The 18,221-nt window shown below is 38.9% G+C and overlaps 1 protein-coding gene across 1 annotated transcript in view; it reads right to left on the bottom strand.

The window, feature by feature from the left end:
* Nucleotides 1–18,221, bottom strand: part of TTC28 (tetratricopeptide repeat domain 28) — a 588,080-nt gene that overhangs the window by 257,518 nt on the left and 312,341 nt on the right. Inside the window, 2 exon segments of the mRNA XM_027566429.1 lie at nucleotides 13,552–13,682; nucleotides 14,603–14,875. Of these exon segments, the coding sequence (XP_027422230.1) occupies nucleotides 13,552–13,682; nucleotides 14,603–14,875 (404 nt within the window).

Here is an 18,221-nt window from a genome sequence, read left to right as displayed (position 1 = left end):
TCATTTTCTTACAAGACCTCAAATGCAGTAAAAGTGGCTTTTTAACTGAACAATGTTAGAAACCAGAAACCCAGTACAGGCTTTACAGGTTCTGAATATTCTTCCATTCCAATAATTTAGTAAAGGAAACCCTTATCAGACTCTGCTAAGCTTTGGGAAAGAGTCACTGCTAGAAATATTCATACTTGAGCTTATAATTGTTCTTATATGAAAATGCCCTTTTCTTCTTCTCCTTTATGAAAGAAAGCACTCCAACTGCTTTTTAGAGACAGTAAAGGTATGTCCCAGGTGGCCTAGTGGTTAAAGAACCCGCCAATGCAGGAGACATAAGAGACGCAGGTTCAATCCCTGGGTCAGAAAGATCCCCTGGAGGAGGAAATGGCAACTCACTCCAGTATTCCTGCCTGGAGAATCCCACAGACAGAGGGGCCTAGCAGGCTACAGTCACCAAGAGTCACCAAGAGTCAGACACGACTGAAGCGACTGAGTTCAGCATGCACAAAGGTATTCTGCACTAGAGCAAAAGGTGACAGGGTTTCATCTATTGTGGGCAAACAGGAAACTGAAAAATAAATTTTTTTTTTTTCCAAATCTGCTGCTGCTGCTGCTGCTAAGTCACTTCAGTTGTGTCCGACTCTGTGCGACCCCATAGATGGCAGTCTGCCAGGCTCCCCCGTCCCTGGGATTCTCCAGGCAAGAACACTGGAGTGGGTTGCCATTTCCTTCTCCAATGCATGAAAGAGAAAAGTGAAAGTGAAGTCGCTCAGTCGTGTCCGAGTCTTCGAGACCCCATGGACTGCAGCCCACCAGGCTCCTCTGTCCATGGGATTCTCCAGGCAAGAGTACTAGAGTGGGGTGCCATCACCTTCTCCGGTCTACCACTCTACCCTCTTATAATACTGAAATGGTGAAAACATTAAGTAGATGCGGTATAAGGTGGGAGCCAGAAAGTTTGGTCTGGAAAGGCTGGCCATGTGCTTCAGATCCTCTAGCTGAAGCAGCACTGGACTGCAGCAAAGCAAAGAAGCTGATACTCAGAAAGTAACAGGTTTTAGAGGACGGTCTCATTGATGGCTAAGAAATCAACAAAATACAGAGTGCTTTTATTACAGGAACACTTAAAATGTATCAGCACGCAAATCTTGGTTAGCCTAAGCCACTGGGATCAAGCTATAAGGTATCAAAGGAAAAATAAGTAATTCACTGATTTGGATTCAGGTAAGAGAGGGATCTGAACTGGTAATAAGATTTCATTGGATAAACAGGCAAAGTGAGGATACCACCAAGTATACACAGTAACCAGAACTTCTCTAACAGCTTTTGTGGCTAGAGGAGGAGGATGAAGATGATGAGGACGGTGATGGCAACTCCTGCAGCTTACCAACTTGCCACATGCTGTATGCTAAAAACTGTGCTAAACATTTTATTGTGTATTATCCCTATTTTAGGCATTGGGAGACTGAAGCTTAAAGAAATGTAAGTAATGTACTCAACGTCATATAACCAGGTAAATGTCGGAGTGAGAACCCAGTCGAACAGGCATTCGATCTTAATCACATTCTGCTCATAATTTTGATCAGCACAGTCAATTCCTTCTATGCTGAACATTTCTGGAGAATTTGGGAATGCTTATTTTCTTAAGGCTTTATTCATCCTGTAATCATTATTACCCACGTCTAGTGCAAGTGAAGTGGCTCAGTCGTGTCCGACTCATTGCAATCCCATGGACTGTAGCTCACCAGGCTCCTCCGTCCATGGGATTATCCAGGCAAGAGTACTGGAGTGGGTTGCCATTTCCTTCTCCAGGTTTGTCTAGTAAAACCTCCTAAAAGATATAGTTAAAGTAAAAATTGAGGCTTAACTAATTACCACAAATTCTAAATAGAATCAGTTGAATTAAATGATTAATTAGTGAAGTGCTATAGGAGACCAAAATGGTAAAAAAAAAAAAAAACTAGAAGATTCTTAGGACTCTCAACCTCTTATCCTTCAGGAAAGGCCCAAAGACATGCTGTACTATACCTCCAGAAACCAGCAGACACCTGGCTAGTGAGTCTGCAGGAGAATGCAGATTAAGGAATAAAAGCAGCAAGTAGTTCAATGGTGATTTCTTTGGGATGTGATTTCTCTGTAGAAAAGGAGAACTTTGAGATTCATATGTATTTTATGATAATTAGAGAAAACTGCTTTTATTCAGGGGGAATAAAAGATTCTGATTACTGCTTTGAGAACTGATGTTTTTTTCTCCCAATAGTGAACTAAAGTTGAAAATAAGAAAGGGTTCCTAATTTGGATCATCTGTACCAGTGGAGGGGAAGGGTATTGTATTTACAATCTATTTTCATCAGATTTTAATTGTTCTAACCCACAATAACATAAAATTAAACAAATCTCAGTGATGTCCTTACAAAATTAAAATGGACTGCAGGAAATCATGGTTTTTGTTGTTGTTTTTGTTTTGGAAATTACCTTTTTAAAAACTGGACACCCAGGATAAAAATTCATTTCATCCAGGAGTAATGAATGATTCGTACCAAAATTCTATTCCCATGGGTTCTAGCAGAACACATTTCATGTTGTCTTTCGAGGCTATGATTCTAACACTTAATTGTCTGTGTGGCCTAAAGAAAAATCACTCATACTCTTTAAGCGTTCATTTTCTCATCTATAAAAGAGCAACAGGATCAGTAACTTGCTTCACTTCCTGAAGTTTCCATGGTCCCTAGAACAGATAAAGCCAAAGATAAAAATCAAGGAAGTGCAAGTTAATCTGGCAGCTATCCTGTCAGGACAGCGTCTCGGCGTCACACACTGACAGAGGACCTTCAGGAACCACAGCACTCACACTCCTCTCAGCCCTCACATGGCACTGTAGTCTCCACTATGTCAGTCTACCTGTCTCTGAGTCCTTTGACTCTTTATACTTGTATCTCTCAGCTCTCATGGGAAGTATATGCATAACCAAGCAAAAGGCTTTTGGTATAGCCCAGGGAGCCTGTCTCTCTGCGAAGTTACTCAACTATATCAAGCAATACAAAAGTCCATTCTGGAAACCTAAAAACATGCTCTGGGGTTTTGTGACAAGAAGATACTATATAAGGCAATAAGAAATGTATTTGGAAATAGTAAACATTAATCACATATATATAATAATAATTAGTTATTGCTGATAATCATGATTTCAAATAACTAGGACTCAGTTAACATTCTACAAATTGTATCATTATACAGAAGATACTTGACAAATTTAGGATCTTTAGAAGTAAATTGCCACACAATGACAAAAAAAAAAAAAAACTATTCCTAAATATAACAGCTTTAAGCAATTTACCGTTGATCTTAGGCCAAGTCACTTATTTCTATAGGCTTCCTATTCCTTAAGATAAAAGAGAGGGCTAGATCTGGTGATTTTTAGTAAATGATATAAAGTACTTTTTTCATGGGCCCAATTTGTATGCAGGTCAGGAAGCAACAGTTAGAACTGGACATGGAACAACAGACTGGTTCCAAATAGGAAAAGGAGTCCGTCAAGGCTGTATATTGTCACCCTGTTTATTTAACTTATATGCAGAGTACAACATGAGAAACGCTGGACTGGAAGAAACACAAACTGGAATCAAGATTGCCGGGAGAAATATCAATAACCTCAGATATGCAGAGGACACCACCCTTATGGCAGAAAGTGAAGAGGAACTAAAGAGCCTCTTAATGAAAGTGAAAGAGGAGAGTGAAAAAGTTGGCTTAAAGCTCAACATTCAGAAAATGAAGATCGTGGCATCTAGTCCCATCACTTCATGGGAAACAGATGGGGAAACAGTGGAAACAGTGTCAGACTTTATTTTTGGGGGCTCCAAGATCACTACAGATGGTGACTGCGGCCATGAAATTCAAAGACGCTTACTCCTTGGAAGGAAAGTTATGACCAACCTAGATAGCATATTCAAAAGCAGAGACATTCCTTTGCCAACAAAGGTTCGTCTAGTCAAGGCTATGGTTTTTCCTGTGGTCATGTATGGATGTGAGAGTTGGACTGTGAAGAAGGCTGAGTGCCGAAGAATTGATGCTTTTGAACTGTGGTGTTGGAGAAGACTCTTGAGGGTCCCTTGGACTGCAAGGAGATCCAACCAGTCCATTCTGAAGGAGATCAGCCCTGGGATTTCTTTGGAAGGAATGATGCTAAAGCTGAAACTCCAGTACTTTGACCACCTCATGCGAAGAGTTGGCTCATTGGAAAAGACTCTGATGCTGGGAGGGATTGGGGGCAGGAGGAGAAGGGGACAACAGAGGATGAGATGGCTGGATGGCATCACGGGCTCGTTGGACGTGAGTCTCAGTGAACTCCAGGAGTTGGTGATGGACAGGGAGGCCTGGCGTGCTGTGATTCATGGGGTGGCAAAGAGTCGGACACGACTGAGTGACTGATCTGATCTGATATCTTAGTCCCTGCCCTATTCTATCACCTTTTGCGATACAGGAAGAGGTGGCTCCCCATAGACAGTGCTGCAAGAACAGGCCACTGGCCATGTAGTCAAGGTGAGCACGCCCAATCTCACTGATGCAGAGATGATACCACCACTCTCTCCTTCCACTCAGACCAAAGATCCTTCTACTTTATTTAATTCTACTTAATTTAAAATAACCATATGTGGCTAATGGCTACTGCCTTGGGCAATATGACTCTAAAAGTCATCTGATCTGATCTTTCTGTTTACAGAAACCAGCAACCAAGAGTTTCCAGAAGAGGTCCGCCCATGATACATAGCTGCTGGTGGCAAAACCAGGACTCAAACTGAGATCTCCCAATTCTAGTCTGAAACTCCTGCTACCCTGAAGAGAAGGAGAATGCAAAATGCTATAGCTGGAAGAGGACAACCAAAAATATAATGGATGAGTTATGATAAATCAAACTTGAAAAAATTATAGCCAGAAAAAATGGAAAAGCTGAGGGCACAAAGATTTGCAAACACATCATACGTTACATACACACACACACATATTCACTGGGTGTGCCCATTTATTTTGATGTAATAACTATTCTGCCAGCAAGAGAAAAAGAGCTTTTAATAACTCATTACAGGCCCCAAAGGTCTGACTGAGCCAATTTACACAAAGAGCACAATCAAGAAATTTATGTCTTATCTCCATTCTCCACCAAACGTCCACTTTCCAAGTCCTACCGTCTTCAGTGATTTGCTGAGTTACAGCTTAACACTCTTATTTGTTTCTCAAAAGCCTGTAAGATAAACACACCACTGGCAAGGTTGCCAAGCATTCACCTCCTGAACTTAATATTCCCTCTGAGGATATGGCTCTCTGCTAAAATGGAATGTTTCTCACCTTTTAACCTACTCTCCTGTACTACTGAAAGTAAAATTATTACCTCTCTGCATTCCTTCTTTGTCTCTCTCTCTCAAACACATGCCACCCCCTGCCCCACAATCCTTTGCATGGATCTCACATTAGGGCTACTAATATACTAATATACACAGTGTAGAAAATGTCTGCAAAAAGGTCCAAGAAAAACAGCATTGTTTTCAGAGAAAGTGCTGTTCAGGATGATGTCATAAAAAATCATCTAATTAATTTCCTGTAGTTACATCCTGAAAGAAATCCAGAAGGCTCAATCTTCTCACAAAGTCAAGTGGTTTCTCTGGGGAGACACTAACTGTTCCTGTGAACCCACAGGTGTCATAAACTGATAAGGATTACGATTTACCTTTAATTTTCAAAATCACAAACAGTGAAATTTCATTTTAAAAGATCTTTAATGTGGGAGGCCAGAGAAGGCAATGGCACCCCACTCCAGTACTCTTGCCTGGAAAATCCCATGGACAGAGGAGCCTGGTAGGCGGCAGTCCATGGGGTCGCACAGAGTCGGACACAACTGAGCGACTTCACTTTCACTTTTATGCATTGGAGAAGGAAATGGCAACCCACTCCAGTGTTCTTGCCTGAAGAATCCCAGGGACGGGGGAGCCTGGTGGGCTGCTGTCTATGGGGTCGCACAGAGTCAGACACGACTGAAGTGACTTAGCAATGTGGGAAGCATTATGAAAATATAAAAAGTATCCTCATTAAATGTGTATTTTAGATTTTAGTTACTGACAGCAAAGAAAAAAAATGAGTAAAGGTATCAATATTAGGTATCAATATTCCTAAACCCAGTAATCTCCTGGGCTTCATAACGTTCCCTCTCCAGATCTGAGTGAACAAAGACCAGCATTTACAAGAGTCAAAGAGAGAGCACACTGTACCCACTGCACACCCTCAGTGCTCTTCCTCCAGGCGACAAGCATTCACCAGTATGGGGCTGGAACACTGCAGGAGGTCTGCCAGACTTGCACTCCTTGAGGGCAGGAGCAATAGCAGATTCAGCTTTACACCCAAAGGCATTATAGCACTGGGCACCCAGTAATCACGTGGTAAGCATGCTTTGAATGAAGTAATTAATAAATGAGATAATCAATATAAGTAAGTTATCCTCCTTTCCCCCCAGAAGCTGCCAGTTAATAATGTCAGAAGACCATATTACAAACAAATAATCAATAGGCACCATAACTGAGGTATCACTAAGGGCTACAGTCTGCCAAACAATTTGAAAAAAATCTAAAAATTAATGTTATGTGCTAATGGGTTTAAAATATCCCTTACGGTGATCATTGGGGAAACTCTTTTAACTTAAAGTATAATACCTGTTGATCCAGCAATCCCACTTGTCACACACTACTCTCGTCCTAAATGTGTATAAAAAGACTTGTAAAAGGTCTTTTCTCCTGCAGACATGTTTGTAAAAGGAAAAACAAACCTCCCTGAACATTCCACCAGCAGATGAATGGCACATTCATAATACATATACTACAAAGAAGTTCAAAAGAACACAGTTGATCTGTATGTTCTAACATGAAAAGAGGTTCAAGACTATTGAGTGAAAAAATCATTTGGAAAACAGTATCATATTCCCATCCAGAAAAACAAAGCCATAAAAGAAAATAGCTAGAGCCATGGTGTATAATACAAACATAATAATTTAAACTTTCTAGCAACCACAGAAAAAGATAAAAGAAAAATAAAATTAACTTTTATAACATATTTTATTTAACTCAATGTATCTAAAATATTATCACTATATTGCCATCAATATGCAGACTTAGTAATGAAATACTCAGCACTCTTTTTTCATTCTAAGCCTTCAAAGTCCAGTGTGTATTTTGCATTTATGGCACATCTCAATTAAAAGCACACACATTGTAAATGCTCAACAGCCACATGTATCAGTGGCTACCAAAGCAGATGGCATAGATCTAAACAATACACTTCAAGCTGGTAACAGTGATCACTTCTAGAATGGATTGTGTTTTAATCTTTTACATCAATAACTCATATATTACTTATGTAATGGTAAAAACACAATAGCAAAAAACCAAGCAGTATGGGAATATGGATGGCTGAACAAACATACTTATTCCAAGGGTCAATGAACATCCAGCTAGAAAAAGGGGGACCAGGGAAAAATAAAATGTAACAATATCATTTACAATAACACACCCAGGTGTGTGCATGCATACATGTACACACACACACAGAAAACCTAAGGATAAAACTAAACAAAGATATACAATAGTTCTATATTGAAAACTATAAAACATTGCTGGAAGAGATTTTACAAGACCTAATAAATGAAGAAACATACCATGTCCATGGACTATGAAATTCAAATATATTTATAGATTCAATGCTACCCCAATCAAAATTTCAGCAGGATGTTTGAGTGAAGGGAGGGGGGACTATAAGCTAATTCTAAGACATATATATGTTTTATATATTTATGTGCTGTATGCTCAATCACTCAGTCGTGTTGGACTCTTTGAGACCCCATGGACTATAGCCCACCAGGCTCCTCTGTCCATGAAATTTTCCAGGAAAAAATACTGGAGTGGGTTGCCATTTCCTCCTCCAAGGGATCTTCCTGACCCAGGGATTGAATCTGCATCTCCTGTGTCTCCTACACTTGAAGGCAGATTCTTCACCCTTGAGCCACCCAACATATATATGAATGTAAAGAACCTGGAATGGCCAAAACAGTTTTGAAGAACAAAGCCATAAGAATTTCTAGAGTCAATAACAAGCTACAGTAATTAAGTAATATGCTACTGTCATAAAGACAGACAAAGAGATCAATAGCACACATCACCTTGTCTCTGACAAAAGTGGCACCCAGCGCAGTCCTGTGAATACACGGTGCTGGGGCAACTGGGTATTCACATGGGGGGACTGAAGTTTGATACCTGCGCCAACCCAAACACAAAAGTAAACTCCAGGTGGCAGCAGAGCAAAATGTAAAGGTAAAACAATAAAGCCTTACAGGAGACTAGCTTCACGACCTTGGGATACACAAACATTTTCTTAAACAGGACACAGAAGGCACTAACCATTAAAAAAAAGAAAAAGAAGGACTGGTAAACTGGCCTTCACCAATATTTGTATAATATTGGATAGAAAAAAACAGAAACTGAGAAAGAGCTTTAGTGAGCAGAGACAATTCAAACAAACCTGGATGACAGAAAACATTGCTGAGGAGTCAAGGAAAAGATCTTCTATGCAGAGGGACCATAATAAGTAAACACACAGAGGATAAAGTATAAGGCACTTTTAACAAAGTATGGCAAATAGACTTATATGAACAGATTATAAGGTGTCTGACACACAGAGCAGTTGAAGAAAAGTTAAAGAAGAAGATTATGGAGGAATTTGGACTTTATTTTAAAGGCAACAAAAAGTTGTCAAAGGCTTTTAAGCAGGAAAATTACCTGATCTGAAATGAATTTTAGAAGGGTAACTAAAAGAGCTCTGTCAGTGATGGTTCAGAAAAAGAAGAAACTAGTATCAGGGCAGAGTTAAAACAGATTTCACAAATTAGAGTACTTAAATAGTCCAGTGCGACAAGAGGTGTGCAGAGCTCCTAACCATACTTTTTCTAACAGTGTCCAGTTTACCTGACTATCTGGGGGAAAACAATTTTACACTACAATAAAAACTGATCTTATACAGGATATGCAACATTCATATGAATCATTTAAATGATCATGACAATGATAACACCCATAATAATGCTTTTTTGAATCCTTACTGTGGCTCAGTAAGGAAATGGCAACCTACTCCAGTATACTTGCATGGAAAATTTCATGGACAGAGGAGCCTGGCAGGCTACAGTCTATGGGATCACAAAGAGTTGGACATGACTGAGTGACTAACACAACAATCCCTTATATTGCTGATGATAAAACTTGGTACAACTACTTTGGAAAACTGGTAAAAATCTTAATAAACCTGAACATATGCATGACCAAACATTTAACAGATGTTAAGTGCTGATGTTTACCTAAAGATATATATTTATAGTAGCTTTTCCATAACAGCCAAAAATTGGAAACAACTCACATGTCCATCACACTTAGAAGAGTTTCAGGGACATAATAATAAGTGGCCAAGCCAACATTCAATCCCAAGTCTGTCTAATAACGAAGTTCACACTCTTGGCCACTACACCACACTTGAAAAAGTTAAATTCTTATGGCAGTAGCTTCAGGCTACAATCACAGATTCAGGTAGTAGACACCTTCTCTTCTTTGCTTGGAGGAGAGCACCTGTTAAAAAGTACAGAAAGTTCTGAGAGGAGGCTACTGCAACAGTCCAGACAAAATGATATGGCAGAAGGAAGGCACCAGAAAAGAGATTTCTTTTATAGAAAGAAGAGAACCCAGTAACAAATCAAACATGCGAGTGAGGTGGCTTGGGCAAGAGGACAAATGGTGACAGCAGAAGTCAGCACTGATCGAGGGCTAAGTCGGGCATATTAAACTGAAGACGGGTGTCCAGGATGTATTTGGATAAAGAAATATGAAGCCCAGGAGAGAAATCAGACTGATAAAAAATAAAACAAAAACTTCCAAGTCATCAGCATATGTGTATATCAGATTTCCTGAATAGAGAATAACATTTCTAAAACAATGTAACTCATGCACTCTTCTGACAATTAAAATTAGCTCACAGGAAGGTCTCTGTGGCTACCTGAAATTTATTTTGCAACTGCTAACATAGATAGAAGGCTAGTTAGAATGAAAGTGCCTGCTCTCTCCTATTGAGTATCTGAGAACAGTTGTACAAAAGAAAAACATACTGCTCTTTAAGGTAAGTGGACAGTGGTTTCAGGCTGCTTCTTCTTACTTGGTAAAACCTTAAAATGTATTATAGCAAAGATGTAAGAGGCAGAAAGATGCGGCTTGGTTTTCTCACCAGTCATAGTATTTAAGTGGTTAATCTCTGCTTCAAAAGGCAGCTTCCCGTACTTTATTTCAATATCAAAACAATGCAGAAGGAAAACCAGGATACAATTCGAGGTCACAGACACAATGTTAGAGTAGGATAATCATTCAAAAGTACATCCTCCAAACTTTTTATACTCAAAGGGTATGATTGCTTTGGGGGGAAGAGTTTTCAAAGTTCTAACCAGGGCAATAACTAAAAGAAAAGAAAAAGTAGGGGTATAACATAAGGATAGAAATGCACAAAACTGTCATTATTTGCAAAAAGTCTGCATTACAAGAAAATCTAAGGAAATCAACAAAAAACCATGAGCTATGATGAGAGAATTTTTGCATGGTCACTTATAAAATCTGCAAAGTAAACACCTTTTCTATATGCCATTAGTAACTAATTTTTAGGAAAGACACAATGAAAAAGTATCCCATTTCCAACAGTATATATTAAATATCTACTCTCCAAAAGTGTAGATCAGTGAGGGGTATAAAAGAGTAAATGACAGAATAAACCAGGCTCTTAAATAGAAGATCAACTATTAACTACATCAAGTTATCCATAACATGTAAATTTAATAAAGTTTCAGTAAATACCACAATAGGAGAGTCTCCAAAATTTGACAAAATGATTTTAAAATTCATTTGGTGGGAGAGGGAGAGACAAGAATATCCTAGACATTAAGAATAATAATGATGATATGGGATTTGTAGTATATGAAAAATATAGAGCAACAGTAAATAAAACTAGAACACAAATTGCCCAACAGGTCAGTAGAATGACACAGCAATGTCCAAAATCACATCAATATAAAATAACCAATATTGCAACAGAAAATAGTTTGAAAATTAAAAATCTTTATAAAAGAAAATTTTTAAATAGTCAACCCAATAGCAAGCATAGAAATGTAAATCAAAATAATAACATACCACTTTTAAACACCAAGCTGACCTTTTAGTTTTAACAATAATGCCTATTGTTAGCTTTTATCCACTGTTTGTAGAACTGAAATAGACACAGCCCTTCTGAGAGGAATTTAGCAATCCATATCAGAAGTCTTAATGTTCTAAGTCCATTTAACCAAAGGAAATAATGAAAGATATGTTCAAAGACTGATCTACAAACATGTTTTTCTGGATTTTACAATACCCAAAAATTTGAAACAAACTAAACGTGTAACAGTGCGTGTGTGCGATCACTTCAGTCATGTCTGACTCTTTGCAATCCGATGGACTGTACTGTAGCCCATCAGGCTCCTCTGTCCAGGGGAGAATACGGGAGTGGGCTGCCATGCCCTCCAGGGAATCTTCCCGACCCAGGGCTTGAACCCGTGTCTTTTATGTCTCCTGCATTGGCAGGTGGGTTCTATACCACTAGTACCACCTGGGAAGCCTGTATAACAGTAGGGAGATAGATTAAATGCATGATGATAAAAGACCTTCATTTAATAAAATGAAGACCATTTAATAAAATGAAGAAATGTTTAACATTAAGAGGAAAATATTTTCATGTATAATATTTATGTAATTAGATATAACAAATATATATTACATATTTTAAAAACCAAGAATCTGTGACTATATACATGATATATATAATAGAATGGTGGAAAATACCTGTTTTAGACCTCATACGCCAATTTCTACATCTCTCTCAGAGGCCAGCTTGAGTTCTGCCTGTTTCACAGAGTTTCCTCAAGTCTATATCACTTCCTGCCTCCTCTGGAAGGACAGAATCTTGGCAGTGAATTAGGATGCTTTCCTTTTTTAATACCTATCACAACCCTCTGCCCCTAATTAAAAGTCTTTCTAATCTATCCAGTAATTTGGCTAACATATACACCTCAAAGGTTAGGAAAACAGGGTATAAACCCAGCTCTTGACATACTTACAGCTATCTGTCCCTACACTAAATGGCCCTATCTAGATACCTATGCTATTTTAGTTTTTAAACCTGCCTTAACTTCTTAATGCTATCAGTATATTTGTCTCTAGAAAGCTGAGCCCTGTTTTTCATCCTTTTAACATCAAGAAATCAGATCATCTGGCTTATAAGGATTACTTGTAAACTAAGAGTAAATAGGCAAAGAGAAAAGTGTGTAGGCAACTCTCTTGGGAATAAAACTGCCAAAACGTCACAGCCCTTGGTAGCTTTCCAAGGCTTTTATCTGACACTCATGGATGAGAGAGACTTTGTAGAAGTCCAGCATTCCCAAGGGGAGACTCGAGCATGCCACTGAAGTAAAGGCTTTTTTCTTTACCATTCCTTTCTAATACCTGACTGTGTTCTAGAGAAATGAAGATCCTGGGTCATTTAAATAATATAATTAATCTCCATAATGTCCTACAGTGAAATTCTAAGATACAAATGTAACTGAACTTATTTCCCACCATATAGATTAATTCATAAATTTATTGTTGCCTCAGCTATTAACCTTCTCTTTCTCATTTATAATATTATATTACTATTACCATTTATGGAATTCCAGGTACCATGTTAGGTACTTTACATATATTATTTATAATCCTATCACAACTGTGTACAGAATGAATGGAATCATCATTTTCTGAATGAGAAATAAGAGGCAAAGAGAAGTTAAACAACAACTTCCCCAAAATTCCCAAGCCAGGATGAATTGGAGCAGGCAGTCAAATCTGGGTCTGTCTCCCGCCAAACCCCACCCTCTTTCCACTCTGCAGGGACCATCATGAGCATCTACTAGACATCAAGTCTCTAAGAATTTTACATTTCATTTATCTAGAAAAGACTAAGGTGATATTTCTCTGTCATTACAATTCAGCTCTCTTGATGAGACTGAATATGTCTCTATCACCAGAGTTAAAATCCACCAAAGAAACAGTGTGAAGGATTCGTAGCAATACTACTCCATCCCTGACAAAGCATAATGTGTGCTTCCTTAATTTAATGGATATATCATACTGATACAGCTTTTGGCTAGTTTTACACATATCCACAGCACATGTGAAGAGCATAAGAACACTGCACCTGACAAGCTACTAGATCCTGAGGTCAGAAGCCAAGTCTCATTTATCTCTATATCCCCAAGCCCTGTATGTGACAGATGTCCAACACCTCTTTGTTGATGAAAGCTAGAAGCAATGATTATCAACTTCTGAAAGTAATATATTAAGATAATTAAAACATTTTGAGCATCAAAAAAGAAAAATATCTCATGTTTCAAACAAACTGGTTTTGGTCTTCAGGTAAACTTCCTACCTCTCGATCCTTGAGTTTCATGGCAAGCACCAACTGATGCCTGTGGTTAGTGAGAGCCTCCCGGTAATTTCCTTTGGAGAAGAATGCAGAGCCCAGGTTCCCATGAGCTCGGCATTCTCCTGTCTGGTCACCTGAATTGGGTTTAAAAAAAAAAAAAAAGAGAATATTTCTCTAAGTTACAGCATTATTTATAATATATAAAGGCCATCTTAATTTGAAAGCCACAGGTTTACTAGTTATAATTTCATTTGCCTTTTTTTTTTTTTTTCTTTCTCTAAAAGACTCCATGTGGGAAGTTATGGTCCTAGAAGTTAAACTTCTGAACAACCGTTATTGATGTTATAACATATAACTGCAGCCAGGGACATAAGTTTCCTGGAAATGAGAGGTCATTGCCTTGGTTCTGAACAACCATGATCTTGTTGGTTGGTTCAGTCACTTGACTCCAAACCTATTATATGTTGCTTTTTTACAAGTATGTCAACAGTAGACTCACCACATCTCTTCTCTTACTGCAATCTTCCAAGTCCTTAAATAATCAAATGTGATGATTATCATAAACCACTTTTTTTTTTAAATGAGGAAACGGCAGCACAGAGAGGTTGGGCAACTTGCCAAAAGTCACACAGCCAGTAAGTAGCAGAGTCAAGATTCTAAACTCAGCAGCTTGGTTCCTCAGTTCACACTCTAAACCACTGCTCTGCACTGTCTACTCCAACAAAATGATGGCACATTCTTGTAGGCAAAAATGTAAATTTAAGTGAAAGATCCCACAAATACTACCATTTGAGATATTAAATCAGTGAGCCCATATATCTGAGAAGGCAATGTGCATGTTCATCCATATCTTTTGTCCTTTTGGAACACTGATATCTTGTTAAATGAAAAGCCCTGAAGACTTGAGTACTCTAAAACACGGAATGTTCTAGAGGTAGAATCACTTTTCACTGCACATGTTTTCATTGCACATTTCAATCCCATTCATGTCAGGTTAATCCGTTTTCTTCATTTCCTTTCTGCACTCAAATAAAGGAGAAAAACATAACTCTACCTAAGGTCTTGGCTACATCCAAGTCCTGCTGCATGTATCCAGTGCTCTTCTCTGTGTTCCCGAGAGACCAGTAAGCACTGCTCAGTGCAGAGAAAACGGAACCTCTCAGCTTGAGGCTGCAGGTGCCAATCTTCAGAGCGGCTTCTAAGACAACCACAGAGGCCCCGTGATGGCCAGCTGTCAGGAGCTCCTGTCCAACCACAGAGACAACCACAAAGGGGCTCTTGTCCAGTTTCATTTTCTGAAGCTGCTGATAAGTGGGTTCGAGGGAGTCTGAAGAAAAACAAAAGAAAACAGAGAATGTAGGAGAATACACAAAACAACCCTTTCTAATACGCACTAGAAACAACGGTTTCTCAAACTTCCTAAGGTCCATTTCAGGTACAAACTCTTCAAGCTTTTCATCCAGCTACAGCCTCACTGTCACTTCACATGACTGGATAACACCAAGGTCAGTCCAGCAATTTCCTTACTTCAATCTCCAGGCATACGCCACACTCTTCCTCTCTGCTGGTCTTTCTTTGATTAGGACCCATCACTTTCCCTGAATAGTTCTCTCTTCTCTGACCTGCTGCCCTCTCAAAGTACCACAGGTACATCACTCAAGTCCCACTGCTACATATCCAAGCAGACCTCAGAGATGCTGTGGGTCTGCCTCCAGACCACTGCAATAGAGCAAATGTCACAATAAACCACATCGCACGCAGTGTTTGGCTTCCATGCGTATCAAAGTTATGTCCACACTATACTGTCACCTATTAGGTGTGCAATGGCACTGTGTCTAAAAAATCCCATGAATTAAAAATACTTTATTGCTAAAAAAAATGCTAACCATCATCTTGAGCCTTCAGTGATCCAATAGCAACATCAAAATTAACAGATCACAGACCACCAGAACAAATACAATAATAATGAAAAAGTTTGAAATATTGCAAGAATTGTCAAAATGTGACACAGAGACATGAAGTGAGCAAATGCTGTTGGAAAAATGGCATCAATAGACTCACTTGATGCAGGGTTGACGCAGACCTTCCATTTGTTAAAAAAAAAAAAAGAAAAAGAAACAATATCTGTGAAGCACAATAAAGTGAAATGCAGTAATATGAGGTATGCCTGTACTATCCCCAGGTCCTCCAGCTCACATTAATCCTTGGATCTAAACTTCTGATTTATTTTTATAGTTAGTATTGCAGTTTGGCCCTTAACCTTTTTAGAGATGCTTCACGTGTGTTAATTTTTAAAATATTTTCCCAGCTAAATCTGAAGACCATTATAGGACTGTTTAATACTTTATTATAAACCATTTCTATATAGGTGAAAGCTCCTAACACATCTGGCATTCAATGAATGAAATGTTTGTTAAACCTGAATCTGAATGACTGATTAATAAACTCTTTCCACCTTTTTCCCTAGAAGATACAAAAGCAGCTCTCTCAACAAATAGCCATCATCTTCACGGACAACCCAGTGTACCCTGCTGTTCCTGAGACTAGCATGACCATATAAAAAAGTACTATCAATTTCTGTTGTGGTGACAAATGAAACCATCAAGAAATCATCTGAGTTTACTAAGGTAAGATGAAAGACAAAGTAATGTTTAGCTTGTTTTATTTTCATATGGTGGAAAGGACATAGATTAGGGGTCAGGAAGCCACAAGGAGATTCTTTCCATCCGAAGCTAGGTTTCAAAGTGGATGACCTTTAAGCTCCTTCTTCCTCTTTTCTTTTTTCCAAAGACAATCGCAGAGCTAATGACTATAACCCTACAGTGAGGCAGCACTTACAACACTTAAGTTGTTAGCTTCCCTGAAAAACTGTTTCTTAGTTATTCCACTGTGCCTATGTTAAAAAAAAAAAAAAAAAAAAAAACTATTAAAAGGTTGGTCTCTTTAAATTGTGAATCTCTTGGCCAACAGTACTGCATTAAAATGTAATTTATGACTTCAAATCTCCACTCACTAAGGAGCTCTCGTCTGAATCAACATTACCACGGAAACCTCGAAACCTACTGGTGCCTAGAGCATTTTTTTCCCTTCAATCAGATCACTAAACAGAGAACAAAGAACATTTTTACACCTGTCAAGATGCAAGCAGCGCACAATACCAGTAAACACTTGAGAACCAACAGGGTTAAACACAGGCAAAGAACCCAGGAATTGCTGGAACAGGAGAAGAACAACGCCATACTCAAACAACTGGGAGCAGAATTTTGGTGGTACCTGCTGGACTTGGCAGCCAGTGATGAGCATATTAGCACACCACTGGCCAATCAGCAGGAGCAAAAATAACAATTTTAGAGCTGAAAAGAACTTGAAACCACCTTTTATTTTAGAAATGAAGAATCTGAGTACTTAAGTGCATGCAAGGGCAGACAGCTTGGGACACAGCCATGCCAAGAACCCACTGCAGGATTCAGGTTCAGGCTCTCTGATACCATACCACACAACAGTCTTAGTTGTTCACACAAGAAATCAATTACAGCTGATTTTAAGTGGAGAAGAAAGGTACTGAGAGGCTACTGGGAAGGGGATGTGGGTTCAATCCCTGGTCAGGGAGCTAAGATTCCAAATGCCTTGCAGCCAAAAAACCAAAACATAAAACAAAAGCAATGATATAACAAATTCAATAAAGATTAAAAAAAAAAAAAACAACTGTATAGGCTGGATTAGGTGATCTATAAGGTTTCATCCCAACTCTACTATTCTACAATTCTAATTCCTATTCTACAATAAACTTAGGCTGTTAGCAAAAGGACTAATTGTGTGCTTTTCTCAGGCTAGATGGAACAGAGATTTGGCAGCCTGTAAAGATATGTTTCTTTACAGAAATTATGCAAAATACATAAAATATCCAATGTCAAAACAACTTCATAAGAACGTAAAAGTACTTTGCAACAATCACTGAACACTATAGTTATGTGCTTTCAAAATGTAAAGGCTTTAAGAATTTAAGATAAACCAAGTCTTATTTCCTCACACTTGAAAAACCTGAAGGAACGTAGTATTAAATAGAAGCTAGTAACAGGCAAATAATCATACCCAGTTAAAAGATATGCTATATTTATTTCATCAGTACTGCATATTTATTCACCTATTAACATCTGTGAATTTGAGATTTATTATCCATGAACTCGCAGTTCCTTAGTAGCTCAATGGTATAGAATCTGCCTGCCAATGCAGGAGATGTGGGTTCAATCCCTGGGTAGAGAAGATCCCCTGGAGAAGGAATTAATAATCTACTCCAATATTCTTGCCTGGGAAATCCCATGGACAGAGGAGCCTGGCAGGCTACAGTCCACAGGGTCACGAAGAGTCAGACACGATTGAAGCGACTAAACAACAGCGACAATCCATGAACTCAATGGTGCCTTACAATGGCTGGTTATTTCTATATCTGTGCTGTGCTTAGTTGGTCAATCTGTTCGACTCTTTGTGACCCCATGAACTGTAGCCCACGGGGCTTCTCTGTCCCTGGGGATTCTCCAGGCAAGAATAACAGAGTGGGTTGCCATGCCCGCCTCCAGGGGATCGTCCCAACCCAGGGATCGAACTCAGGTCTCCTGCATTGCAGGCAAATTCTTTACCATTTGAGCCACCAGGGAAGTCCATCTCTATGTCTA

This window comes from Bos indicus x Bos taurus, chromosome 17, assembly GCF_003369695.1.
Source record: "Bos indicus x Bos taurus breed Angus x Brahman F1 hybrid chromosome 17, Bos_hybrid_MaternalHap_v2.0, whole genome shotgun sequence".
NCBI classification, from domain to species: domain Eukaryota; kingdom Metazoa; phylum Chordata; class Mammalia; order Artiodactyla; family Bovidae; genus Bos; species Bos indicus x Bos taurus.
Note: the sequence above shows the minus strand (reverse complement) of the source record. Positions and strands in the feature narration are given on the sequence as shown.